A 26,972-nucleotide genomic window follows, 5' to 3' on the forward strand; every position below is an offset into this window, starting at 1 on the left:
GCGGGCGGGAGCGGGATTAAAACAAGCAGGTGCGGGCGAGAGCGGGATTAAAACAAGCGATTTTTTGGCGGGAGCGGGCGGGAGCGGGTCTAAAACAAGCGGGAGCGAGCGGGAGCGGGATTAAAAAAGCAGTCCCGCGCAGACCTCTAGTGGTGACGGAGGTCCAGTGGTGGTGATGGAGGTCCAGTGGTGGTAATGGAGGTCTAGTGGTGGTGACGGAGGTCCAGTGGTGGTGACGGAGGTCCAGTGGTGGTGATGGAGGTCCAGTGGTGGTGCTGTTCCTCTGCCATGCTGGTCCCTCCCTCTCACCACTTACATACAAATGAGCTCACCGCCATGTCCTCACCTCCATGTCCTCACCTCCACGTCCTCACCTCCACGTCCTCACCTCCACGTCCTCACCTCCATGTTCTCACCTCCACGTCCTCACCTCCACGTCCTCACCTCCACGTCCTCACCTCCATGTCCTCACCTCCATGTTCTCACCTCCACGTCCTCACCTCCACGTCCTCACCTCCATGTCCTCACCTCCATTTCCTCACCTCCATGTCCTCACCTCCACGTCCTCACCTCCACGTCCTCACCTCCACGTCCTCACCTCCACGTCCTCACCTCCATGTCCTCACTGTGTGCTCTCAGCTGCAGTTTGAGATGTCCTGCATGGTAGAGAAGCTGCCCAGTTTAGAGGTGTTGATGTGATGTGAATGTGGCTTACTGTGGATCTACTTTGACCTCATGAAGAACACGAGGGCTGTTTAAAAGGACCCACACCTGGTAAGATTTGTTCAAGTGTCACCAGCAATCTGTTTTTAAACATACAAATGGCAATCGTTTCATTTACAGCTGTGTATCCCCATGGTAAACCAAGCTGAAAGTGCAATCACATCTTAACAGGAGATATATTTTGTTTGCTGAGACTAAGGTGAGTTGTCTCTCGAGCACGACATTATCGTCATCAGATCATGGAGATATGAGACCTGAGTCGGTAGCAACATGAGTTGGAAGAGACAGACCGTTGGTGTAGGAGAGTAAAATCATTCGTCTGTGACACAGAACAGTGCAGCAGAGCTCCTTATCTCTGTTAGTCGGTTTGCTCTCTTCCTAACAACTCTTTCTCTTTTGATATCGCCACATATTACATAATGAGCATGCCATTCTTTGCACAGATATTATTTCTTACCTCGTCTTTAGTCCTGAAACACTATCACAGCAGGACTGAGGCCTTTACAGTGTGCGTTTCCATTAGTTCACTCAGATGCAGCTCTTTGGCCGACGTACACGGGCTCTAAAAACACAGGCAGAAAATTATTCGTCATGCAATTACATGAAACATTGGCACGGTGAGGACTGCTTTGAAGATGGACCTGTCACCGGAGCACCTACCCTGCTTTTAGCAAATGCCATACCTTTAACACTGACGGCTTCTCAACAAACGTTGATTATGCTAAAGAGTCATATAATTTGCAGAACAAGTGCTGGGAAAATTATCATTCGCTGCACTCTCCTCTCCCAGTGCATCATCCCTTTGACAGTATCTGCACCTCTCGATGGACTGTGAGCTTCCTGCGGGTTTAGGGAGTATGTAAAGTAAATGGCGCTTCTCTGTTGAAGCCCAGCACACTTATCATCAGATAAGCTCGGGATTTAGTCAAACAGGCTTTGGAGGTAAACAGATTTGTCCCATGGAGTGACAAGGCTGAAACAGCAAGAAGTCATTTCTTGTGTGCGTTACTAGTGCAGAGAAGAATCTTGTGCCAGAGCAAAAGACCAAGATAACATTCACTCTGTATTCCTGGGACCTGCATTGGCACAGAGTCACAACATCTATGAACATTCTCGCAGAATACAAAGTGAGAGTCAGATATTTTCAATGGCAAAATGATTCTCCTGAACCTCTGATGGAATGACGCCGAGAGCAGTCCAAGAGTGTGGTGGTGCGGCGACAGCCCTGTGAAGTGGAAGCAGGATGAGAACGCAGAGGTACTCCGGGACGAGACAGAAACCTGTGTCTGCTGCCATCACGGGCCTGGAATGAGACACGAGACAAAGACAGTCATCAACAGCTCCTTGTTTGGAGCCAAAAAGCCCAAATCACAACCATCATATTTCAGAAGCATAGCTGAGGCACCGGGTGTGTTGTGGCTGCTGTGGAAAATCTGGTACAATCTGTCTTGATGACTGTGCCACTACATTTACATTTTCCGTCTTTAAGGCAGAAACAAACCCTGAAGTGAAATCAGCAACCAGCAAATCTCTAAACTCCACATAAAGACCTGGGTTCCACTAACTATCATAATATCACACTATTATACTGTCACACTCTTACACTATTACACTATCACACTATTACACTATCACTATTACACTATCACATTATCACACTCTTACGCTATCACACTGTTACTCTATTACACTATTACACTATCACACTCTCACTCTATTACACTATCACACTCTTACACTATTACACTATCACACTATCACTATCACACTATTATGCTATCACACTGTCACTCTATTACACTATAACACTATCACACTCTCACTCTATTACACTATTACACTATCATACTATTACACTATCACACTATCACATTATTATACTATCACTATTACACTATCACACTATTACGCTATCACACTGTCACTCTATTACAATATTACACCATCACACTGTTACACTATCACACTATTATGCTATCACAGGACAGAAGGCCTGGCTTGCACTAACACATCTTTTAACATCTTTTAACATCCAGTCTGATGGGGCCAGTCACACTCCACACCGCCCATTTCCAGCGAATCTCCAGAGCTGTTGCACTCGCTGCCAGATGAATAATTCACTGGTGTGAAAGCAGTTGGCAGTGCTCGGATTTTCAACATGGACGTTAAACATCCACACATACTTTCAACATGGTGGACGTTAAACGTCCACATATACTTTCAACATGGTGGACGTTAAACGTCCACATATACTTTCAACATGGTGGACGTTCAATGTCCAAACATACTTTCAACATGATGGATGTTCAATGTCCACACATACTTTTCCCTTTCCATCATTTTAGGGCTTTGACAGCTAACAGTGTGAAGTAATAATTATAAGTTTAATTATGACTTTAATTTAGCTTTTATGCTCTGTGGGTGCTGTGATGTATATTAGATTCAGAAGAGAGAAATGGGAATGATTGAATACGAAAGGTTAATAGGAGTTAGGGAGACTTTTATGAAGTAAAGTGGCACCCTCAGCACACCGTTTAGCACTCAGAACAGCGTTCAGCACTCAGAAGCCTAGTGTGCTTACTCCAGCCCGCTTTGCTTGGGATTGATGTTGCTGTGGCAACGGGACACAAAGCCATTTCTCACTGTCTACGCTAAATACTTAGATGCTGTCTGTTCTCTCTCTTTGAGCTCTTCATAGAAATGTAGCGAAGATACCAGTAACTTTATTATCCAATTATCTAGTAGTCCACGTGAATAATAATCACGACCTGTTATGTAAGTTATGATTGCGTGTTTTTTAATGCTTTTGTGTGTACAGCACTGCTATACTTATGAAAAAGAGGTGTGTGGCAAAGAGTTGTGTATTTCCCTGTAGCCATGGTCACTGAATACCCAGAGAGAACCTAGTGCATACAGGTAGAAATTTTGTGGGCCATCCAATCAGGAACACAGATATGCAGCAAGCCTCTCTCAGGTTCACCACTCAGCATGCAGTGGTCCTTTCCACAGCCTCCCCTAAAATGACAAGTTTTATTTTAATTTATCCTTCTAATATCTACATTAGATAAACATGTGCTGACAAGATAAACTTCTGATAAGAGGTGTATAAGTCAATTTGCAAGAAAATGTGGCAGTAGGGTCCCATTAGTATGGTCCCTGGAGAGCCAAACTTAGCCATAGTTAAGAGAAGCTGAGGACCAAAGTGAATCAGGTGAGAACACGAATACATTATTATACATTATAATAATCTACACTACATTTCCAAAATAAAACAACTAAAAGCACTGGACCACTGTCACATCATGTTAGCATGAAACAACAACACAATTTGAGGGATGTCTCCGCCTACAAATTTACATAGTCAAATCTGACTGGTAAGGTCTTGCCAATCATAAGCTGACTGCCATATCAAGTTTTTTTTCCATTTTAGATTCATATTCTCATTTGTGACTATGGCGTCTGTTCCACGCAAGACCAAAGAGCTGGAACACCCAATAAAACACTTTGTCGTCATCACTGGGCATTAGAATTAATGTTGGAATAGCACAAATTTCATCCTTTTTCTCACAGCCTTGGATCAGTCCAAGTTTATATTACCAGTAGTCAACAAAGAAAATCTGCAACACACAGTACAAAAGAAGTGTAAACAAAACCAAACACAGACGGAAACAAGGAGGAAGCATAGAGGAACACGATGCATTTCCATCATAGCCAGCATGAACCTTTTCAGTAATAGTAGCTTCTCTGTTTGTCTGGACTAGCCATTCAATCCCTATGTGTGTATCATCGAGTCTTGGGAGCCCACACTGACAATGACAACTCGAAGCACTAAAATCGTCTGTAGACTCCCTGCACTGTGTTTGTCCCTCTAAGTGTTGCTGTGGTGTGCAGTAACATAGGATTAAAGGTAAGGTCAGTCATTTTGCCGTAATAAGGCCATGGTGTGGCGAGAGCTGTTTGCATGTCAGGAGCAGCGGTGTTTATTATAGATCAGTGATCGGGACTCGTTATGCTCCAGGGTGTGCTCACATGGCACCATCAGACCGTGACATTTCCGAAATGAAAATAGAGCAGATAAATGTCGTCAATGCCATTATGTTTGTCAGATAAACAAGTAAATGGAGACACTGAGCAAGCAGATGGATGGAGACAGGCAGGAGGAAGGAGGAGCACCCAGTTACAAACCCCGCTAATCCAGCTATTAACCCAGATACTAACCCAGCTAATCCAGCTATTAACCCAGATAATAACCCAGCTAATCCAGTTACTAACCCAGCTATTAACCAGCTACTAACCCAGCTATTAACCCTGATACTAACCCAGCTACTAAACCAGCTACTTATCCAGCTATTAACCCAGCTACTAATCCAGCTAATCTAGCTATTAACCCAGCTACTAACCCAGCTACTAATCCAGCTAATCCAGCTATTAACCCAGCTACTAACCCAGCTAATAACCCAGCTACTACACCAGCTAATCCAGCTATTAACCCAGCTGGGTCATTATCATTATAAAGTGCCTTTGAGACATTGTAATTTCGATAAGAAAAAGGTAAGATTTCCCCTTTCATTTTATAATCATGTTATTAAGCTGCCCCTTGAGTGTTAAAAATACATATTGGTCAAGCTTAAACACTTTTTATAAATTAAATACAGAATGTCAAAATATGGGCATATTGCAAAATATGTCCACCCTGTCAGGGACAAATGTAAGCTTCAGCTATATGTTTTTTATTAAATAATTATAATAAAACATACCTTTTCAGAAAGGTCTTGTGTCCCCTTCTAGTTAATACATTTCAGATAATGGGAAAATTCTTTGGGAAATACTAAAATTAGAATAAAATTACAGCTCATCTACAGCGATGGCCATAGGTCTTCATTGTTTTTAAAATAAAATGACAAAAACAAATGTAACTAGCAAAACTTTTTAATGGTTTTGTTTGGTCATCATTTGGACATCAGGAAATCACACACAGGGTTACTTTATATTCAATACATATTTAGTTTTTTTCATTAAACTTAAATTTGACAGGGTGGACATCAGCACGATAGGGTGGAAAATTACATGACAGGGTGGACAAATGCAATTCATTAAGTACAGAAAAACATTAAAAAGGATGAGTTAGGTATAAACTGTACTCAGTTAATTCATACACCAACATCAGAACACATATGCTTCTCAACAGAACATCAAAACAGAACATCAAAAAACATCTAGCGTAGGCCTACTCAACAGGATTGCCTCCAATTCAGCGATCTTAATTTCCAGTTTCTTCTTTGCACTCCTTCGCATACTTTCCCCTCTGCGTCTTTGTCTGGAAAACAAAAAGATAATTATAATGATTTTCTTTAAACATATCAATTTTTTATATCATGACTTTACCTTTCTGTACATACCTTTCTCCCTCCTCTCCTGCACTCATTTCATTACCTTTCAGTTTTTTTGGGGGGGGGGGGTGATTTAAAGTGCTATAGTGGTTAAATTGCAGAATTGCTAAAACTTTCCGAAAGAAAATGTCGGCAGAAATGTACCACGTGTTGGGCAATATAAACTATGTGTATGGTGGGGAGGAGGTATGCCTGGTATACCTGGAGGATGTATGACCTGTATGTGAGAACATGAGGTCTTGGGCTTTAAGTGTGTATGTGCTGTAAAACATAGGGGGCACAAAACTAGAGAGAACTAAGAGTTAATGTGCCTTACACCCACTCTTGGGCAAATGTTCACACAAGTTGCCCGCACGCAGCATTGGCCAAGGAGCCAGGTTTCCATCTCTGCACCTGTTCCCTTCTGTACTCTCCCCTCCCACCTTCCTCTCATTATATTTGAGATGTAATGAAAAACCCTTAATCTCTTCCTAACTTAACAACTTCTAACCTGGAGGGCCCTGGCTGGGGCTGAGTTTCAGGAGTGCTGGGTGGTGTCTCTGACAAAAGCAAAACTATGGCCCTGGACTTTGCTCTGGCTGCTTTTTTTGCCTCTCTCCACTTCTTTCTTTTTGCCCTCTTCTCTCGCTCACTCAGCTCATCAATCCCCCTTTTCTTTCTAGTGTCTCTGTCCTTCTTCCACCTGGCCCTCTCTTTTTCAAGATACTGTCTTCTTCTGTCACTCATAACTAAAACAGATGCAGGACACCCTTAAACCAGCAGTCTGACTTTAATTGTTATTGTTAACAAGAGGTGTGTATAATGTTATTTTATTACATTATTATTGTCATTATTGTCAAAAAACTATCCACCTGTCCCCCCTGTCATGCACCATGTCCACCCTATCAGGGAAGTATTAATGACAGGGTGGACAATGATAGGGTGGACATTTTCAGCTAAAATTTGCAATTGCTAAGCACATGGGGGCCCCTTAGCTAGCAGAGTTAGCAGTAGTGAAGGTGACCTCAAAATAAATATGACAATATTTAAAAATTTTGAAAAATAATAATATTTTAAAAATATTTCTCCATGATAGGGTGGACATGTTAAGCTCGACACCATGCAACAAGAAAGACAATATGAAGAAAAATGTGAAATTAAGGTGTAAATACTTACTGATAAGGGGTCATATGTGTCAGCCATCACTGAAGATCATCAAATTGGTGGTCGTGATGTCACAGATGACATCAGCTACCGCATTAAAAGGCCAGTTACAACATAATGACAGGGTGGACACTGATTTGAGGGACATGTATTAAATACTTAATATTTATATTATATATCTGTTGGAAACTACTAGAATTACCCATTTATGAAAGTTCTTGTCAATAATAATAAGACCATAAAAAAATTATTTTAATTTTGTTTAATTTAATGACTTATTATACTCATAGTTGCTCCCACTATTGTGAGAGGGACATGGCAAAATCGCCTACACACACTTAAAGAAAATAGTACAAATTAATAAAAAATAACTCCAAGATGGTAAATATAGTATAGATATATGTGTTAATGATTATACATTTGTAATAAAAACTCAAAACATCATTATTTTACATTAAATTGATAATAAATGTGTGATTCTGACTGGGACCTTGAAAGGCACTTTATAATGATAATGACCCAGCTACTAACCCAGCTAGTAACCCAGCTACTACACCAGATAATCCAGCTAATCCAATAACTAACCCAGTTATTAACCCAGCTACTAACACAGATACTAATCCAACTAACCCAGATACTAACACAACAATTAACCCAGCTACTAACCCAGCAATTAACCTGTCTACTAACTCTACTAACCCAGCTACTAATCCAGCTACAATACCAGCTAATCCAGTTACTAACCCAGCTAACCAAGCTGCTAACCCAGCTACTAATCCAGCTATTAACCCAGTGATTAACCCAGCTACTAACCCAGCTGCTAACACATTTAACACAGCTACTAACCCAAATACTAACCCAGCTACTAATCCAGCACCTGAAGGAAAGAGTCTTTCAGACATGCTGTCTTTTGACACCAATCTATGGTGCACATACCAGCCTGCAGTAATTGGGAAACGTCCCAGCTGTGGAGAGGAACGTTGTAACCATGCCAACATATTTGTGAACTGCAATTAAATTCCATGCTGCGTATTAGACGTATAAAAACGCATATTCATTTCCAAACCATTAAACTGAAACGTTTTCAGCAATTAAACCCATACTCTTTATTCATATATTTTCACTGTCATCATGAGATAAAACTGAAGAGTAATTAACAGAAGTGTCTTCAGCGTGGGGTAACAGCCAGGTTCACACGAATGGTCAGGCACTTTTAACCCATCCACGATTAGCCATTTCTGATCTCGGCCTGATGTATCGCCTGACTAGAGGATTCTGGGATGTAAACAGAAAGCAAAAGCTGTAAGTGTAATTCTGCTACACAGCACAACCTGTGCAGTAGATCTAGCACGGCCACTTTATCTTCATCAGTTCCAGATCGGAAACGTAAGAAAGCAGAAGACCACAGCTGTTCCTCAGACCTGCTCCTTCACACCTTCTCATACGGCATCATCGTTTGTATGTGGATTATGTGGATGCACAGATGGAGTTTGGTTGCAAGCTCCATACAAATGACACAATAACAAGCGTCGCCGTATTGATCATTTGAGCTGAAGGAGCCAGCTGAGTCAGGCACCTGGATCCGCCTCGTTCATAACGTCCCCTGTACATTCACACACGTGTGCGGCCACAGGCCTGAATACGAGCTGGCATAATGGCCAGAGCTCTGCCTGCACAACAAACTAATGAACCGTGTTGCAGCACACACGCTTGTTAAGGGCTTCTACGGCCTCCACAGAAGCAGCTGAGTATTTATTTGAATTTAAGATTAAAGGGATCTTCTAAATGCGGAGGGGGGGGGGGGGGGGGGGGGGGGACCTGCGAGATCACGAGGATCTGGGTGCAGTGACCAGGGCTCAGAAACGGCAGCAGAGTTAGAGCTCAGACCTCTTCAACTCAGAACTCTTCCTCCAGTTCACTTTGCTCCTCATCACACTGACTATACTCACCATGCATATATAACACATCGTGCCTGCTGTACTCTCAAAATGCAGGATTTCTCTACAGCCGCAGGCAGAGCTGGAGGCAGGGGCTTCCAGCCCCGATCTGAGATTCTGACACAGATCCAATCTTTAAATCTAGACTTAAGACTCACCTATTTAATCAAGCCTTCGGTTAATATTCTACATGTGAAGGTGTGGGGTTTGGGGGGGCCCTGGTCGTTGAGACGTCTGGTAATCTGATATGTTGAGGCTGTCATCCAGCCATGTCATGTGTTCACTCTAGTTGTGATAATGATTTGGGTGTAAAGCAATGTTTCAGTGACCCTTATGACTGTGGTCACCTCCAGGCCCCTCCTTTTAGTTATGCTGCTATAGATAAATCTGCTGGAGCCACATGGTAATCACTGGCATGTATATGGTTGTTAAATTGATGTTCACATACTTGTATTTTATGTCCTGGTTACATGCTTCTATCAAGACAATTCCATGCCAGTACTGTTGAGATTGTCTGGCTTAGTTAGTCTTCTAAACATGCAATACAGTTAAAGTTAGTTATTGTTTTTTTCTTTTAATTACCGTTATTATTTATTTCAGTTAACGAAAATGTTTTTTCGATTTCAGTTTTCGCTTTTTCGTTCGTTTTCGTTAACGATTATAACCTTGCATCACACTTACCACACTTACTATGGTTATAATCCTCACCACTCTCAACACACCTTCTCTTCCAGTACACCCGCTAAGTGGCTTTACACACAGGCTATGACAGAGAATCTGATATAAACATGAAATGTTGTTTCTACATGCCATTCAGTCCCACTGTGAAGCTTAAACTTATGATCATAAGTATAATTCCCATGATGTCTGACCCCAGTCACCTGTGTACCAGCAAAATTAATGATTTTGTTAAAGCAACACAGAAATGACAGATATGCATGGACATCCTGTAAGTAACGAATAAAATAAGCAGCTCAAAACTGTCTGATTAAAGTATCACAGAAAATTGACATCAGAGGTCTCTCCATTATTTATTGTGGAAACACAGTATATTGCATGTGCTGATTAAGCCCCTGGGACACATGAGAGATGGTGAGAACTGCACACACTCACAGACTCACTGCTACTGCCTGAGAGGCAGACACACGTCGTCATGGTTGTGGTCACTTCCTTTGATCTCTAGCCTTGGTTCCTGCTGTGTGGCAGCCCTGGTGAGGCAGCCCTTCAGTCAGCGTGCCCTTCAGTCTGTGTGCCCGTCAGTCATCGTGCCCTTCAATCAGTGTGCCTTTGTTCTTCTGAGCCACTGTCTATTGTTCTCTAAGGGGCGTGCCTTTCAGCCAGCGTGCCCTTTAGTCACTGTGCCCTTCAGCCAGCGTGCCCTTCAGTCACTGTGCCTTTCAGCCAGCGTGCCCTTCAGTCACTGTGCCTTTCAGCCAGCGTGCCCTTCAGTCAGTGGTGCCCTTCAGTCATTGTGCCCTTCAGCCAGCGTACTCTTCAGTCAGTGTGCCCTTCAGTGAGAGTGCCCTTTAGTCAGTGTGCCCTTCAGCCAACATACCCTTCAGCCAGCGTGCCCTTCAGACTGTGTGCCCGTCAGCCAGCGTACTCTTTAGTCAGTGTGCTCTTCAGTCAGTGTGCCCTTCAGTCAGTGTGCCCTTTAGCCAGCGTGTCCGCTGCACTCTCAGGGATGTATCCACTGTGCTCTCAGGGGCGTGTCCACTGTTCTTTCAGGGGAGTGTCCGTTGTGCTCTCGGGGGCGTGTCCACTGTTCTTTCAGGGGAGTGTCCATTGTGCTCTCAGGGGCGTGTCCACTGTGCTCTCGGGGGCGTGTCCACTGTTCTTTCAGGGGAGTGTCCGTTGTGCTCTTGGGGTGTGTCCATTGTGCTCTCAGGGGTGTGTCAACTGTGCTTTCAGGGGCGTGTCCATTGCACTCTTAAGGGCGTGTCCGCTGTGCTCTTAGAGGCTTGTCCACTGTGCTCTCAGGGGCGTGTCTGTTGCGCTCTTAGGGTGTGTCCACTGTGCTCTCAGGGGCGTGTCCGTTGCGCTCTTAGGGTGTGTCCACTGTGCTTTCAGGGGCGTGTCCGTTGTGCTCTCGGGGTGTGTCCATTGTGCTCTCAGGGGTGTGTCAACTGTGCTTTCAGGGGCGTGTCCATTGCACTCTTAAGGGCGTGTCCACTGTGCTCTCAGGGGCCTGTCCATTGTTTTCTCAGGGGCGTGCCCGTTGCGCTTTAAGGGTGTGTCTACTGTGCTCTCAGGAGCGTGTTCACTGTGCTCTCAGAGACGTGTCCATTACACTCTTAGGGGCTTGTCCATTGTGCTCTTGGGGGCGTGTCCATTGCACTCTCAGGGGTGTGTCCACTGTGCTCTCATGGGCTTCTCTTCCTGCAGCTTCATGTCTTTCTGGTATTAGTTTCCCATAGGTCAGTCTACAAGGCTCCGCCTGTCCTGGAGCAGAGATTATGGGCCTTGAATGTATAAAACAACACCTGGATTACTGATGCAGACATAACACGGCTTGTTCATCTTTACTGTGGCTTCTGCCCTACAGAAAGATTCATCCCCAGTCTCGCATTGGTCCTATACTGCCCTAGAGTGACTGAGGTTAGATGAGTCCTCCTCAGGACTCTATAGATATGCTGAACACAGCCTACACAAGGACATGCATCCTATCCTATTTATGTTTAGAAATCAGACAGCTCTGCTTTAATGTAATATAATCACAGCTTTGTTATACTTAAGGGTCAATGCCACAACAATAACAAGAAACAAAGTAAGAAATGTTGGCCGTGTAGTTGTCCTAGAAAAGTACTGACAGCATGACTGAGGAACACACAGATGCTGTTAGCTTTAACGTGGCCTGGGCAGAGTGTGGAACAAGGAACCCTGGGCATCCAAAGCCAGCGGACCACACTACCAGCAGGTCTGGAATACACAAGTGGGCATGAAGTTCAAGCACAAATGTAGGTTTGTGTTTGAAGGTCAAAGCTGCTAAAACATTCTGGGGTCCATGTGGACCAGAATCCTGTAACCACATGACAGGATGTGATTTACACACTGAGCTCTTTTCCCTCAAAAGCCTTTGAGGCGTGGAAGATCTAGAAAGAGCATAATCTTTGTTACTTACTTCTTATTTGCTACTGAATTCTTGTTGTTATGTACCATTTAATTATTTTTAATCATATAATTTTTATGTTTGTGTGAAGAGATAAACTCGCCTGGCCTCATCTTACTCAAGATAACACACAGCTCACATCAGGGAGATTATGTACAGTGACAGCATATTCATACTGGCTGCGATCACATTATGCAAATCCCACTTTGCAGTCAGCATGTCAAGGCCCATCTCCAGACCTGCCCATGCGATTGTCGAGGTGTGAAGTATTAAAATGACACCTTAACTTTCCAGTATGCTAATCCTGCTCCACAGCCACCAGTGGAAGCATCTCTTTTGTTTTTTGTATTGGACTCATCCACTAATGTGATTTTCTATACATGCATATATAGATATTTTAACATTTGTCCTGACTGAGGTTTATTAGTAGGGCAGGCTATTTACTGACCTGCCAGCAGCCACAGGCTGTCACAGTGTGATCCATAGCTAGAAGAATGGTATGAATCAGTGTGAATCAGTGTGAATCAGATGCATGTGATTATAAGGTAAGAGGAATGATGAGTGATTGACCCAGTGGTCAGCCATTTGCCCCAGCAGTGGGAACTACCCCAGAGGCAAGAGCCCAATGAACTACCTCAGAGGCAGGAGTACAAGGAACTACCCCAGAGGCAAGAGCCCAAGGAACTACCCCAGGGGCAGGAGTACAAGGAACTACCCCAGAGGCAGGAGTACAAGGAACTACCCCAGAGGCAGGAGTACAAGGAACTACCCCAGAGGCAGGAGTACAAGGCACTACCTCAGAGGCAGGAGTACAAGGAACTACCTCAGAGGCAGGAGTACAAGGAACTACCCCAGAGGCAGAAGTACAAGGAACTACCTCAGAGGCAGGAGTATAAGGAACTACCCCAGAGGCAGGAGTACAAGGAACTACCTCAGAGGCAGGAGTACAAGGAACTACCCCAGAGGCAGGAGTATAAGGAACTACCTCAGAGGCAGGAGTACAAGGAACTACCCCAGAGGCAGGAGTACAAGGAACTACCCCAGAGGCAGGAGTACAAGGAACTACCTCAGAGGCAGGAGTACAAGGAACTACCCCAGAGGCAGGAGTACAAGGAACTACCTCAGAGGCAGGAGTACAAGGCACTACCTCAGAGGCAGGAGTATAAGGAACTACCTCAGAGGCAGGAGTACAAGGAACTACCCCAGAGGCAGGAGTATAAGGAACTACCTCAGAGGCAGGAGTACAAGGAACTACCCCAGAGGCAGGAGTACAAGGAACTACCCCAGAGGCAGGAGTACAAGGAACTACCTCAGAGGCAGGAGTACAAGGAACTACCTCAGAGGCAGGAGTACAAGGCACTACCTCAGAGGCAGGAGTATAAGGAACTACCTCAGAGGCAGGAGTACAAGGAACTACCTCAGAGGCAGGAGTACAAGGCACTACCTCAGAGGCAGGAGTATAAGGAACTACCTCAGAGGCAGGAGTACAAGGAACTACCCCAGAGGCAGGAGTACAAGGAACTACCTCAGAGGCAGGAGTATAAGGAACTACCCCAGAGGCAGGAGTACAAGGAACTACCTCAGAGGCAGGAGTACAAGGAACTACCCCAGAGGCAGGAGTATAAGGAACTACCTCAGAGGCAGGAGTACAAGGAACTACCCCAGAGGCAGGAGTACAAGGAACTACCCCAGAGGCAGGAGTACAAGGAATCACCAGAGTCATGGAAGCTTCAGCAGTGCTGGTAAATATATTACCTTTAACAGACATATAGCCTAATGATAATAATGACAAAATATAATGGTTTTCCTGATATTTTGATAGAAGAACAACACAGACCTGATTGCAGACACCTTACCCTACCTGGGTTATTATTAATAATCTGATGAAATCAACAATATAGAAATAGTATGCACTATAACACGTAATATCTGATCATTAGATTGTTATGTAATCCTCTAGTTTGCGCAGTAGATTACTACTTAACTTCAGTATATTGTATGCAGGATTAGTACCAATGCCGCAATAGAATCTTACATTACATTTTCATCGATTTATCGCCATCGTGTGGTCGCTCAGGGAATATACAAGGGCGGCATAGAAATCCTCAGTTCAGCTTGTTTTTAATGAAATGTATTATTTTTATATTCATAATATTGTCATAAATACATTTATTGTAAGACAGAAAAAGAAAACGTTTTGTCATTTAATTTGGCTATTTTAATATTTTGCCAATTAAAATGTTCACTTCGATCTGGAAATTTAAGTGCTTTTGGTTCAAGTATTAGTGCAAGTATTTCTCGGATAACAAACTGCTGTTTCATTCCATACATGGCCTCACGGGGAGCAACATGACGGAAACTGCACAGGCTTCAACAGCACCGTTCTTCAGGACAGGACCGTTCTTCAGAACAGGACTGTTCTTCAGGGCAGCACCGTTCTTCAGAACAGGATCGTTCTTCAGGACAGTACCATTCTTCAGAACATGGGCGGTCTTCAAACTGCTCACGAAACTCTTGGACTGAGGACAGTTCCAGCACACTTACTCCTTGATGAAGGCTTTCTGTCCAATCGCCCTCAGACTGCCAAACTATGTCCCCATCTCTCCTCCACCCTTACACTCAGCTCTGGGGCCCCAAATGGGCTGTATGTGGAGCCCTTTCTTTAATCCCTGTACACTCGTGTCTGTGCTCTCCTCACCTCGACTCATCTCGCATTTATGAAATTCAAAGCCTGGTCACGGTGTCCTGACACAGTCTCATCCAAATTCCTCAAAAACGAAAGAAATGATTGATTGGTTACTGAGTCTGTGTGGAAAATGTTCCCGCTTTATCACAGCATCACACATCTGCACCACCAGCAGAAAGGACCGGCAGCGTCTCCACTCCCTCGGGATTCCCAGGAAAAACAACCCGAGGCGAAGCTGCTGGCATCCTGCTGTCGCCGCACCGTGGAGAGTGCTGGTGTACTTCTGCCGCAAACTCTAGTTTATATTTTCAGTGTCCACTACCTCAGCTGCTATGTAACATTTTCATTCGTGTGTATATGTGTAGGATATTTCATATTTCACCTCGTTTTTTGTAATTAGTTTGATTTTTGTATTGTTTTTTGTAATTTATTTAAATTTGTTTTGCTTGCTGGCTAGCTGTGTGTGAGTTTACCATCAGGGTTGCTTCTCAGTTTAATTGTACTCAACTCAAAAGTGACTGACTACGTGGGGAAAGCTTGTAGTGGGGGGGAAAAAACTCGAAAACAGTCGGGCACGGCGCATACGCGGCGCGCCTGAATGCGCCCCACGTTCGCGCGTGAGTCACATGCGCGAGTCTCGCAAGGCGCGTGATCAGCTGACACGCGCGCGTCCCGTCTCTTTAACGGATGCAGGAATCGCCAGCGCCGCCGTTTCGAAGGTAGCGGAGGATCCACCGGGTTCGTTTACACGCCGAGCGACGTTTAGTTGGCGAGACAGCCGCGCCGGCGGGTGAATTTGTGCGAGAAGTGTCGGTACGGGCAGCCAAACTGGCGCTGTTGCTGGAGGTTATGATGAACGGACACGCCATTCTCTACACCGGGGTCACTCTGGCCTTCTGGAGCGCCATCCTAGTCGTCGGTAAGCGGCGTTTCCCGCTCCTCTTCCGCGGCCCGTATGTAATAATCAAGTATAAACGTGTACTGATAATCGATTCGGGACGTTTTGGTTAGTTTCGGACGTCTTAAGGTTTCGTTGTGCTCGTTGGCGCTGGCGTTAGCCGCGCTGCTAGCGTTAGCCGCGCCGTCGTGTCCTCGCATCTCGTCTCAAACCCGCAGGAGTGTTACGAACAGAGGACACCTGTCCCCGTATCGCCACTGTCCCCAGTTAGCTGGCTGGCGTCATGCCGCTGTTCTGACCCCTACCAAACAGAGTGTTTAGTACAGTTTAACGGTGTCTACACGCAGCTCAGTCATAAGACGTGTTTTCATGGCGTTTTCACGTCGTTCTTCTTCCCAGGTGTTTGGCTGACAGGGTTCCGACTTCCAATGAAACAATTTTTGTTCTCGATTCAATTTCACAAGTGAGAGGGAAATTCATCGTGTAAAAATTGTGTGTGTGTATATATATATATATATATATATATATATATATATATATATATATATATATATATATATACACTCACACTATATATATATATATATATATATATATATATATATATATATATATATATACACACACTGTGTGTATATACACACATACAGCTATACAGTTATAGTTTATTCATGGTTATAACCATTACATGCTTACTTTAGTCTATGTGTACTGAAGCACGTGTCCTACCTGAAGAATAAAGATCACCAGAATACAGTATAGCCATCATGGGTTATGAACACATTTAACCTAAAGTTTAAAGAAGCCCAAATATAACCTAAAGTTTTTTTCCACGTCTTTGTGCGTTTGTGTGGATGAGGAACCGAGAACCGTGCACGTGATAGTGAGCTGTCCCCTGAGTAAACTGTATTTACACTTAAGATTTGTTGTTTAGGTTCGACTTTTATTATTTTAAGTTTGTATAAATCATCTGTTCTTTTGCTATGTGGTCTTTTCAGCTTGTCACTGTTATTTGGGTGGCAGTGTCTTAAAAAAAATAAACCCTTGGTTTTACATGGGATGGTGAAAGAGTCTTTGTGGTTTTGAACATACTATTCAACTAACCACACTGTGTGAATTTTAGCAATACCCCAAGCTAGTCAAACATTCTTTTAGTTATATTAATGTTGTGTCCAAATCATTATGCTTTTCTGGAGGTCTTTCCATCTGTAATCTGTTTCTTGTTCCTTACTAGGTATTTGCTACACAATCTTTGATCTTGGATTTCGCTTTGATGTAGCATGGTGAGCATCTGACCCCCGGATTCATGAGCACCACAACCAGTTGTTTCATTTGTACTTCACCAAGCATGTTATAAAAATTGAGAATGAATATAATGCAGTATGTCCCACACGTTGTGTAATGGTCTGATTAACACTGTCTACTTGCTGGTGTTTGTGTGTGTTTTTAAGTATTTTTTGCCTCATCCTGTAGGTTTTTAACAGAGACTTCCCCGTTCATGTGGGCGAACCTGGGCATCGGCTTGGCCATCTCTCTGTCTGTGGTTGGAGCTGCATGGTAAGAGCACAGAGTGCTTCCTCTTCCTCATTTCACAGCAGAGCCGTTCTTACAGACGTCAGGGGCATTTTAAGATGTGTACATTTTTTGAACTTCCCCTGTTCTCGTTTTGTCTTTGGAAAAAGACACCAAATTGAGTTTAAAATTTCCAATGGTAGAATCCTCATCGAAATAGCAAAAGGAGTAGGCAAGCTTGCACAGGCGTGTCAGGCCAGATTAAACCCCAGGCCGGATTAAACCCCAGGCCTGCATTGGTGCACCAGAGACACCTGCAGGTATCACTGCTAAAGTGAATGAGCCCCAACCATACTGACACACGGCATCGCTGTTCCTCATAGAATAAATACACTGTGTCAAAAGTAGGGGTGGGAATCTCCAAGCACTCTACGATTCGATTAGATTACGATTCAGAGGTCTGCGATTCGATTATAAAACGATTATTGATGCATCTTGGTAGTAGCAATCCATGATGAATTAACTTCAATTTTATTTCCATTTTAAAACTCCCATTTTATTTTATTTAATCAAATGAAAGCAATATGGCAAGTACAAGGCCACACTCCAGAGAACTGAACAAAGAAATACAAACTGAAAAAGTGCACCTGTAGCAGCATGTTTGCAGTAAATTAACAGATTTCAGCAAATGCCAACTCTTAACCAACATTATGTGCAAACAACAAACAAATATGTGGTACCAAAATCACAGCTTCCACACAAGAGTAGAATTATGTGCTAGCAGCTGACTTAAAACAATAATGTGATTTTAAAAAAGCGAATTATTTCGAATCATTTCGAGTACATGTATAAATATTTAACTTAATTTAAGTTTAACGTGCTGGGAAATATAGAAATGGACCATGAAAGTGACGTACAAGTGCTTGAATTCCACCTTATAAAGGTGTATGAACCCTGCAAACATGACTTTGTTCATTGCGCTGAGGCGCGGCACGCACGAAGTTACAAAACTTGAGAGGTGCGACCTCGCGAATCGACAGCGCGCGAGACCCTCGCGCACGGGCGAAGTCACCGCGATTACATCATTTTCGCCGTGCGGACCCTCGCAAGTATAAAACCAGGCTTTAGTACGTTAGTGTCGGCTGGATTTGCCGCTCTCCTTGCGTCTTTGTTATGTGCGCAGCTAACGTCTAGACAATCGATTGTTGTCATTTGTGAATCGATTCTGAATCGTCCACGTTGCGCATCGAGATGCATCTAACAAACGAAAATTTCCCGCACCCCTAGTCAAAAGCCTTCAACAGGTATGTGTGGAGGCAGTTTCAGATGACTGAGGCTAAATATCGTTATAGCTGGTGTGAAGTCTTTTTGTCTGCTTTTGTCTGCAGGGGCATCTACATCACGGGTTCCAGCATCATTGGAGGTGGTGTTAAGGCCCCTAGGATTAAGACCAAGAACCTTGTCAGGTACGAGATCTCTGTGCAGTAGGTTCACTCTTCAGTGCTGTGACGCACTGCTCAATGTATATGAATGTTACTGATGTGTTTTTCGGGTTTGCAGTATTATCTTTTGCGAAGCTGTTGCCATCTATGGGATCATTATGGCAATCGTCATAAGTAATATGGCAGAGGTAAGCATGTCGCATGCATTTGGTGAATCGTCTAAGCAGTGTTGCTTTTCACTCAGGTGAGAACTTGTTCATGAGAGTGTTGTAAACGAACATCAGTTTGTGAAGTCAGACTGCCTTCTGCTTGTTTGCACAGGATTTGCTTTCATCACTATTATTATGCTGTTTCTTCTGTCCTAGAACTTCTCTGGTACGACTCCAGAGAGAATTGGAGCAAAGAACTACGAAGCAGGTATTTTTGAAGTAATCCTTCTGTTCAATACATTTTGTTTGAGCAGGTGTGAACAGTGGCCTTCACTCTTTACCAGATGAGCACACCAAGTCTGCATGGTCCATTTCATTAAAGCATGAACTCTGGTGCAGTTCGTTTAGAGTTTGAACGCAGTACAGACCAAAGGCACCAAACAGACCAAACGCAGGATGTGACCCTGGAGACCGTAGGAGAAAGCAGAGTAACTGGAGAAATGAGCAGAGGGCTAAGAAGGCCTCGTAAACCTCTAATCTGTAGAGTACTGTAAGAACGCCTCGTAAACCTCTAATATGTAAGAACGCCTCATAAACCTCTAATCTGTAGAGTACTGTAAGAACACCTCCTAAAGATCTAATATGTAGAGTACTGTAAGATGGAGGCGTACTCGGTGTGCAATTCCTGCAGACGAGGAATTACTCATGCTGTTTTGCCAATGAATTTGTGTTTCCAGCTCTGAACAGCAGTTTTCAGGTGCTGAAACTACAACCCACTGCCCCTTATACAAACCAGCACGTCTGCCTCAGTGCAGAGCATCGGTCTTATCAAAGATGTGGAAAAATATACGTCATACAAGCATACATATCCAAATGCAGGCCTGATAGTTTTCAGGCGCCACGCCGAAATTCCGGCATACCGACATGTCCGCGAGAAAAAAAAAGGTTCGCCTAGTGCATCACCAAGACGGATTCCCGTCGTTTTAATTTTGACGGATTTTTCCCCCCCAAAATCATTATAATAAATCACACACGCGCGCGTGCTATCTGTTTTGAGGCCAAAATATGATCCTCTCACTGGATCATCAGCGCTGGATGGATGACTGCGGTGTCACTTGATTGACTTGCGGCTCTTCCCACCTTCTGATTTTCGGACATTACGTAAAAAAGCTACCTCCCTCCTGCCTTAAGTCCAGTTTGTTTTGGTCAGTTTATGTTTTCAACTTGGTTGGTCATGCCGAAGACATTAATGCTCCGATTCAATCGACATAAACATCATACAGGCGGTCCCCGGGTTACGAGGTTCCCGAGTTACGATTTTTCGTGGTTCGACACATCTCCCATTTACTGTATAAGCCTTGTTTGGACCCAAGTGGTTCTGCATCGTCAGGATGGGCCTTTAGCCTTAGTTAAATGTAGCTATGGATAAAGGTATTTGCCAAACGTCTAGCTTTAGGACATGGGTTAAAGTTCTCCGTCACTACGACGGATTTCCGTCATTTGATTTTTTTGGGGAAAAAATCCGTCAAATCATAATAAACAACACACGCACGTGCTATCTGTTTTGTGGCCGAAATATGATTCTCACTGGCGCTCATCAGCGCTGGATGGATGACGGCGGTGTCGTTTGATTGACTTGCGGTTCATTCCGCCTTCAGATTTGCGGATGTTACGTAGAAAAGTTTTTACCCCCCTCCTGCCTGGCATGACCGTAGCGCGCGACTCTGTACACCTGCGCGAACGGCGGAGGCTACTTGCTGCGTCACATTCTTTTTGCAGTGTAGTCCCCTCAAAAACAGGGGAATGAACATTTACCTGACCAATTGTAATGTTGCATTAGTGCTGGAATTTAGGCTAAAGTACTTTAAAATGCTTGAAAATGTAACTACTTCGTTTCACAACAAATATCTGTCTGACTGAACAGTTATTACGCTAACAAATACGAGCCTCTTGTAATTCCAGGACGAAACATGAGAGAATGTGAAGACGTTAAGATTGGGCGTTTTGAAAATAAACCACCATTAAATAATGGGATAAAAAGAGAATTATTTCGAATCATTTCGAGTATATGTATAAATATTTAACTTAATTAAATTTAACGTTGAGAACGCGTTGAAATGGACCTTGAAAGTGACGTACAAGTGCTTTAATTCCACCTTATAAAGGTGTATGAACCCGGCAAACATGACTTGGTTCACTGCGCTGAAGCGCTGTGCGCGCGAAGTTACAAAATTCGAGAGGTGCACGACTGCTGCGAGGCTCTCGCGCACGGGTGGAGCCACCGCGATTACGTCATTTTCGGCGTGCGGACCCTCGCGCTGCTCACGCCACTCGTGCTGCGTCAAGTATAAAGGCTTAAACCAGGCTTAACATGGATGGTGTTCTGTTTGTATTTAAAAGCTCTATCCAGTGGTGTTAATTTTTTTGTAACATACCTACTTAAAGCAGGTAATCTTACGGCTTATGTTTTTGCGATGGTGAATCTGATAAAAACAAGAGAGCTTCATACCTTTTAAACCAGGATTCACTAAATTTGACTTGATCTTTAAATAATTTTCTGGAAGAGGACCCCCAGATAACTCCCATTAAATACACATTTATGTACATTTATTGCTCAGGTGTTCATTCTCTCTTCTCTCCTTACACAGGCTGTTTAGATAAATATACTTTATAAATGTGTTTATTGTGTAGAATTAGGCAAAAGAGGCCGTGTCCCAACTACACCACATTTTCAGTAATTGCTGGCATTGTCTTTTGCCAAGAAAATATTTTCAGTCAAATGAAAATTTCTTGCTTTAACCCATGCTTTAGGATAAGATAACTGCCTATAGTACGTTATTTACGTACAGTATGTACGTATGTTCCGATTTACACTGAAAATCGATTTACGATGGATCGACGTAACCTGGGGCCGCCTGTATTTCAGACATCGGAAGAGCTTCAGAGGTAGATGTAAGATAAATTCAGTATTTTATCTTTATTCGGATTAAGTTTAATTTTTATCAGAAATATAAGTGTTTTCTTTGAGCCGGTGCAGGTGGTCAGATGATCTGGTTCATCATGGCCGCCTTATGGCGTAAGGTGTAATACATGAACAAAAGCACAAAATGTATGTCCTAATAATCCAACACAAAATATTTATTAAATATGTTATATATTAAAACTAACTATAATCATAATACTTGTAATTCTTTTAAACTTTATTTGCATTATTTCTTTGAGTTATCTGGTATCCTATAATTTACTAACAGTAATAAATAAACAATCATGCCTGTTTTTAACATTGTGTCTAATTGTGTTAACAGAATTTTTAGGTTACAGCATTTTCTCAGAATATTAATAGAATTTTTTTTTTCACCATGATTACCTGACTTATTTATTATTATTAATTTAAAGATTAATTATTAAATATTCAAAATATGGTACACTTCCACCATCAGCCCTGCAAATGACTTGTCTCCATCTGTTCGTTCGATGGTAAATGTTAGTGTGAACACTAAATGGACCAGAACTAAAAAGCAGTGCTGTATTGTTTCCTGTTTTGGTCCATGAATGTTTTGTGTGACCTGCTGTAACCCCGAGGAGGTGTACAGACTCTGTTCGGTGGTGAAGAAGGTTGTGCTCTGTGCAGGCTACTCCATGTTTGGGGCGGGGCTGACCGTTGGCTTCTCCAACCTCTTCTGTGGCATCTGCGTTGGCATCGTGGGAAGCGGAGCAGCCCTGGCAGATGCGCAAAACGCTAGTCTCTTTGTTAAGATCCTCATCGTGGAAATCTTCGGCAGTGCCATTGGGCTATTTGGAGTCATTGTAGCCATTTTACAGGTATGCTTACTTATATCTGTATGTATATATATATATATATTGAGTGTGGGTGAATGAGAGAAGGGGGGGGGAGTGAGTAAAGAGGGGGATCATGTGATTAGATTGATTCCAGTCATGAGGGTCCTCCTTGAAGAGCAGTATGTGTCTCAACTGGATCCTGGAGCTTCACACCCCACCATCACGTGATCCATGGTCAAACTAAAGATCTAGTGGAGGGGACCTGCTGAGTCCAGAGACAGGCCTTTTGTGCTTTTATTGACGTTAAACGCCAGCCATCACCATGACAGCACTTGGGAATATTCCCCAGTCACAGTCAGCATATGGAACTGATGTGTACACTTATATGCTGATGATCAAAGCTCTCCATCAAGGATATTGCAGATGAAACCAGAGTAATTACACTTGCACTAAAAGTGCCCTCTGTGGTGAAGTCTTTAAACAAGAACCAGAATTACAGCCACAGCTGTTCTGTCTTCTGTAGTAGTATTTTAATACTTGTGTTTTAAGTATTTGCATAGAATTTGCATAATTGTATTCATGTATCTTTTTGTTCTTGTTTTGCTTTGTTAGACATCAAAAGTAAAAATGGGGGGGGAATAGAGAGCTCGTCGTTTGCAAGACATGGACTCAACAAAGAAGCAGACCACTCTGGTGTGTGCCTCGCCCCGGTGTGTGCCCCGCCCAATCGTGTAAATACTTCAGTAAATTATTTCAATGTATTTTTTTTTCTTTGTGTCTATTTTTAACCATGAGTTGCTTTCAGGTGACACATGCGTGTCGCTTTGTTAAAGGAATGCATGAATTGTGTAAATCGAACACGGGTCTTTTAAAACACAAGCCCCACCTCTAGCTGCAGATCTGAATGAAACCACAAGCTCTCTGAGGACACAGACCTTACGAACCCTGTCGTGACCCTTAACCCACACCTGTCATAGTATGCAGTCTGTAAGAATGTAGTGTGATAGTTTTGGTTTGCTTTGTTGTTTTTGGCGAAAGATTTGAAATGTACAAATAAACGTATAAATACTTAAGAGAATATATATATATATGAGACAAACAACGTTGTGATCCAGCACACACAGACGGATTCTCCACTCAACACTTTGGAGTCCCTGGAGAGTTTGGCAGTTCTGTGGTGAACGTTTTGAACTTCTGTAGGCCTGTATGGTTTGCTGTGGTTGCTGTTCTGTAAAACACAAACGTGAATCTTAACATATGTGATCCTGCACAGTAGTCGGGCAGTAAACGCTGAAGCACTCTTATTCTACCACACACACACACACACACGTGTGTGTGTGAGGGACATCAGCATCTGGTGTAATTATGACAAGAACATCTCTGGCCATGGAGTGCTTGGTTGTTTTGAATATTGTTCACTCTTCAGTGTTGTGTTCATCTGTAAAGCCATTAATATACAAAGACTTGCTATCTGTAGGTAAACCGCCCTTAGTTCCACAGGGTCAGTAACTCTGTTCAGGTGAGCTTTGTCTCAGTACTGAAACTCCTTCATTTATTCCTCTGTCCAATTCTCAGTTGTTCTGATTGTGCATGGTTGGAGCATTCTGACTGGTTAAAATACGAGGGCGGTATAATCTGATGGGTGTGTGTGTTTGGGTGTTTATGTATATACATATAGGAGCATGTAAATGTTTATATTGAGACATGAGGTTGTTTACCATTCCACATTTCCTGCTCATACGTGGTCTTAATTTTTCTCCTTGTTTGCTGAAGTAAGATGTGATTTTGATCCACTGTTTACTCTGGATGTAGCTGGAATGTATTTGAAGTTCACATTCTAAAACATGATGTAATGTTCACTGAGCTTGGACTTTTGTCCCCACTACAGGACACCTGTACTGTGGCCATCAGTGCCCCCCCCCCCCCCCCCCGCACACCCGATTAATCCTTAATGTATCCAGTTAGTACAACCATTGTACTTTCTAATGTCTCTTCTACACTGCTTAGTTTGTGGATTCTGTTTAAAATGTCCAAGATATAGCAACAGAATGCTTGTCATACCATTCGTCAGCATCTGCAGTTCACCTACTTCAGTCTCATAGTGCATCTAGGGTGTTAATCCCACTCTCTTCAGTCTCATAGTGCATCTAGGGTGTTTCTTTAATCCCCCGCTCTCTTTGTTGATGTGCATTTGATTCTAAGCATTCTCGTAATTGAATGTCCTGTAAAGGTCTATTGTATGGCCCAGTCCTGAAGGTTTGCAGCCAGTATTGGACCTTGTGGAGACTTCCAGACACATTCCAGATTCTTCGTCTTGCGGCGAGGCTCTGGGAGCCTGTGGCTCTGGGCTCCTACGTTCTGATGATCATCTGACCATGTCTCCAGTGATTGTGTTCAGTATGTTGATGTGATGTGTAAAAGTGGATCCTTTTGACTTCATAACTTGTCCTTGAACAAATAAAACAAAGAAAACACCACCCCTCTCTGGTGAAGGCCTTTATTATCTCATTTTCAGAGGTGGAAAGAGTACTGAAAAATTGTAATTGAGTAAAAGTATCATTACTTTGCCTAAAATCTACTCAGAGTAAAAGTAAAATTACCCATCTCAAAATTTACCCGAGTAAAAGTACAAAATTACTTCATTTAAAATGTAATTTGAGTAAAAGTTACTTTCAGTTATTTAATGCATGGATGAATCATGAACCAAATTCAGCACAAGTTGTTTTAATCGATTTTAAAGTGTATTTAAGTGCACATCCACACTTGCAAAAAGATCAGCTGGGCTCAGGAACATACTTCCTCACAGCACAAGGACAGTCACAACCTGTACCATAAAGTGCAAACAATTTTCAGTCCTATTGTCCAACGGACAACACTATGATAAGAATAAAGAAATTTAAATGACAAATTATTCAAAAAACAAAATGCACACAAAATTAAGTGCCCACAAGATGCCACAAATCAAACTAAAATGCAACAGGATTCCACTACTCACAATAAAATGCCCACAGGATCCCACATCAAAAATTAAAAAATGCTCATAGGATCCCACAATTTAAAAGTAAGTGCTCACAGGATCCAACTATTCAAAATACAGTGCCCACCAGATCCCACTATTCACAATAAACTGCCCACAGGTTGCCACAACTCAAAATAAAGTATAAAATGACCACAGGATCCCACATCTCAAAATAAAACCAGATTATGACCTGATTATGAGACAATGGAAAGGGCGCGCGCAAGGCAAGGCCACGCAATTGGCCTTCAGTTCTGGGACTCGAAGTTTAAATTTCTGCCCACATTTAATTTTTCACCATCAATATTTTTTTACTCAGTAATTTGAGGCCGTTCAAATGTAGTGAAGTAAAACTACTTCGGTCAAAATGTACTCAAGTAAAAGTAAAAATTACATATTTCAAAAACTACTCAGAAAATTACAAATTACTCATAAAAAGTACTCTGTTACAGTAATGTGAGTAAATATAATTAGTTACTTTCCACCCCTGCTCATTTTACATGTTGATCAGTTTGTTCAGGTAAGCTGAAGGTTAGTTCATTAGAGCTACATAAACTAAGATTCTAAACATTATAGTGTTCAGCCTAACGTGGTTCCTCACATTGGGCTGAGCCATCACGTTGACGTCCTCCTCACGTATCACCATTGCTCTCCCATGCTGAGGAATCTTGTGGGTGTAAAATGCTGCTCTATTGTCTGAGTTGAAGCACACGTCTTGTGATGATTCTCCTATCATTGGTAGTTCTGTGTAAGCTAGAACATAATTAAGGTCCTTTCCTCCATGCTACTGTGTCGCCCAGTCATTCTGGTGCTCCTGCTGCTGGTCACGCTGAATGGCAGTAGATGTATGGATCTTCACGCTACCGGGCCTTTATTTGGTCAGAGCGCTTGGATGGGAAGTGACTGGTGGTGATGTGGTATGTGGTGTGGTTCTCAGATGAGGTTTGTTTCCAGTGGCCTCCTGACTGACTGGTACAGCTGTTGGACATCAGAACACTACAATTCTGGTGGCAGGCATGCAATGTTCCAATAGTACAACCGACTACAAATAAATAAAATAGGACCCTAGGGAAGTGTACATAATAAAAATGAACATACATCTACAGTGTGGGTGTACATAAGGTCAAATATACACTCACATGCCACTTTATTAGGTACATCTGTCCAACTGCTGATTAACGTAAATG

General features: G+C 42.9%; 1 protein-coding gene and 1 long non-coding RNA gene across 4 annotated transcripts; one reads left to right on the top strand and one right to left on the bottom strand.

Annotated features, from left to right (window-relative positions):
* Positions 1 to 590: 590 nt before the first annotated feature.
* On the bottom strand, positions 591 to 16,703 carry LOC143474802 (uncharacterized). Of its 3 annotated transcripts, XR_013120860.1 has the most exons (5): positions 16,616 to 16,703; positions 10,307 to 11,655; positions 1,894 to 2,026; positions 1,181 to 1,799; positions 591 to 656 (listed from the first exon to the last, which is right to left on the bottom strand). It is a non-coding gene; the product is annotated as an uncharacterized LOC143474802 (long non-coding RNA). The 3 variants fall into 3 exon arrangements; XR_013120859.1 differs by having other exon boundaries at positions 1,181 to 2,026; XR_013120861.1 differs by lacking the exon at positions 10,307 to 11,655 and having other exon boundaries at positions 1,181 to 2,026; positions 16,616 to 16,698.
* atp6v0b (ATPase H+ transporting V0 subunit b) lies at positions 15,619 to 25,246 on the top strand. Its single transcript, XM_076972402.1, has 8 exons — positions 15,619 to 15,907; positions 17,121 to 17,169; positions 17,360 to 17,443; positions 18,787 to 18,864; positions 18,959 to 19,028; positions 19,206 to 19,257; positions 22,621 to 22,811; positions 23,382 to 25,246. Exons 1-8 carry the CDS (start codon positions 15,838 to 15,840, stop codon positions 23,409 to 23,411), a joined length of 624 nt encoding a protein of 207 aa, XP_076828517.1. The 5' UTR covers positions 15,619 to 15,837; the 3' UTR covers positions 23,412 to 25,246.
* Positions 25,247 to 26,972: the final 1,726 nt, after the last annotated feature.

The sequence above is a fragment of the Brachyhypopomus gauderio genome, chromosome 14, assembly GCF_052324685.1.
Source record: "Brachyhypopomus gauderio isolate BG-103 chromosome 14, BGAUD_0.2, whole genome shotgun sequence".
NCBI lineage: Eukaryota > Metazoa > Chordata > Actinopteri > Gymnotiformes > Hypopomidae > Brachyhypopomus > Brachyhypopomus gauderio.

What these genes read in the sequence shown, in the direction of transcription:
- atp6v0b (XM_076972402.1), top strand. Translation starts at nt 15,838, where the DNA reads ATGATGAACGGACACGCCATTCTCTACACCGGGGTCACTCTGGCCTTC. An exon ending in TTTCGCTTTGATGTAGCATG is followed by an intron (nt 17,170 to 17,359) that starts GTGAGCATCTGA and finishes CTCATCCTGTAG; the next exon opens with GTTTTTAACAGAGACTTCCC. An exon ending in AGCAAAGAACTACGAAGCAG is followed by an intron (nt 19,258 to 22,620) that starts GTATTTTTGAAG and finishes TGCTCTGTGCAG; the next exon opens with GCTACTCCATGTTTGGGGCG.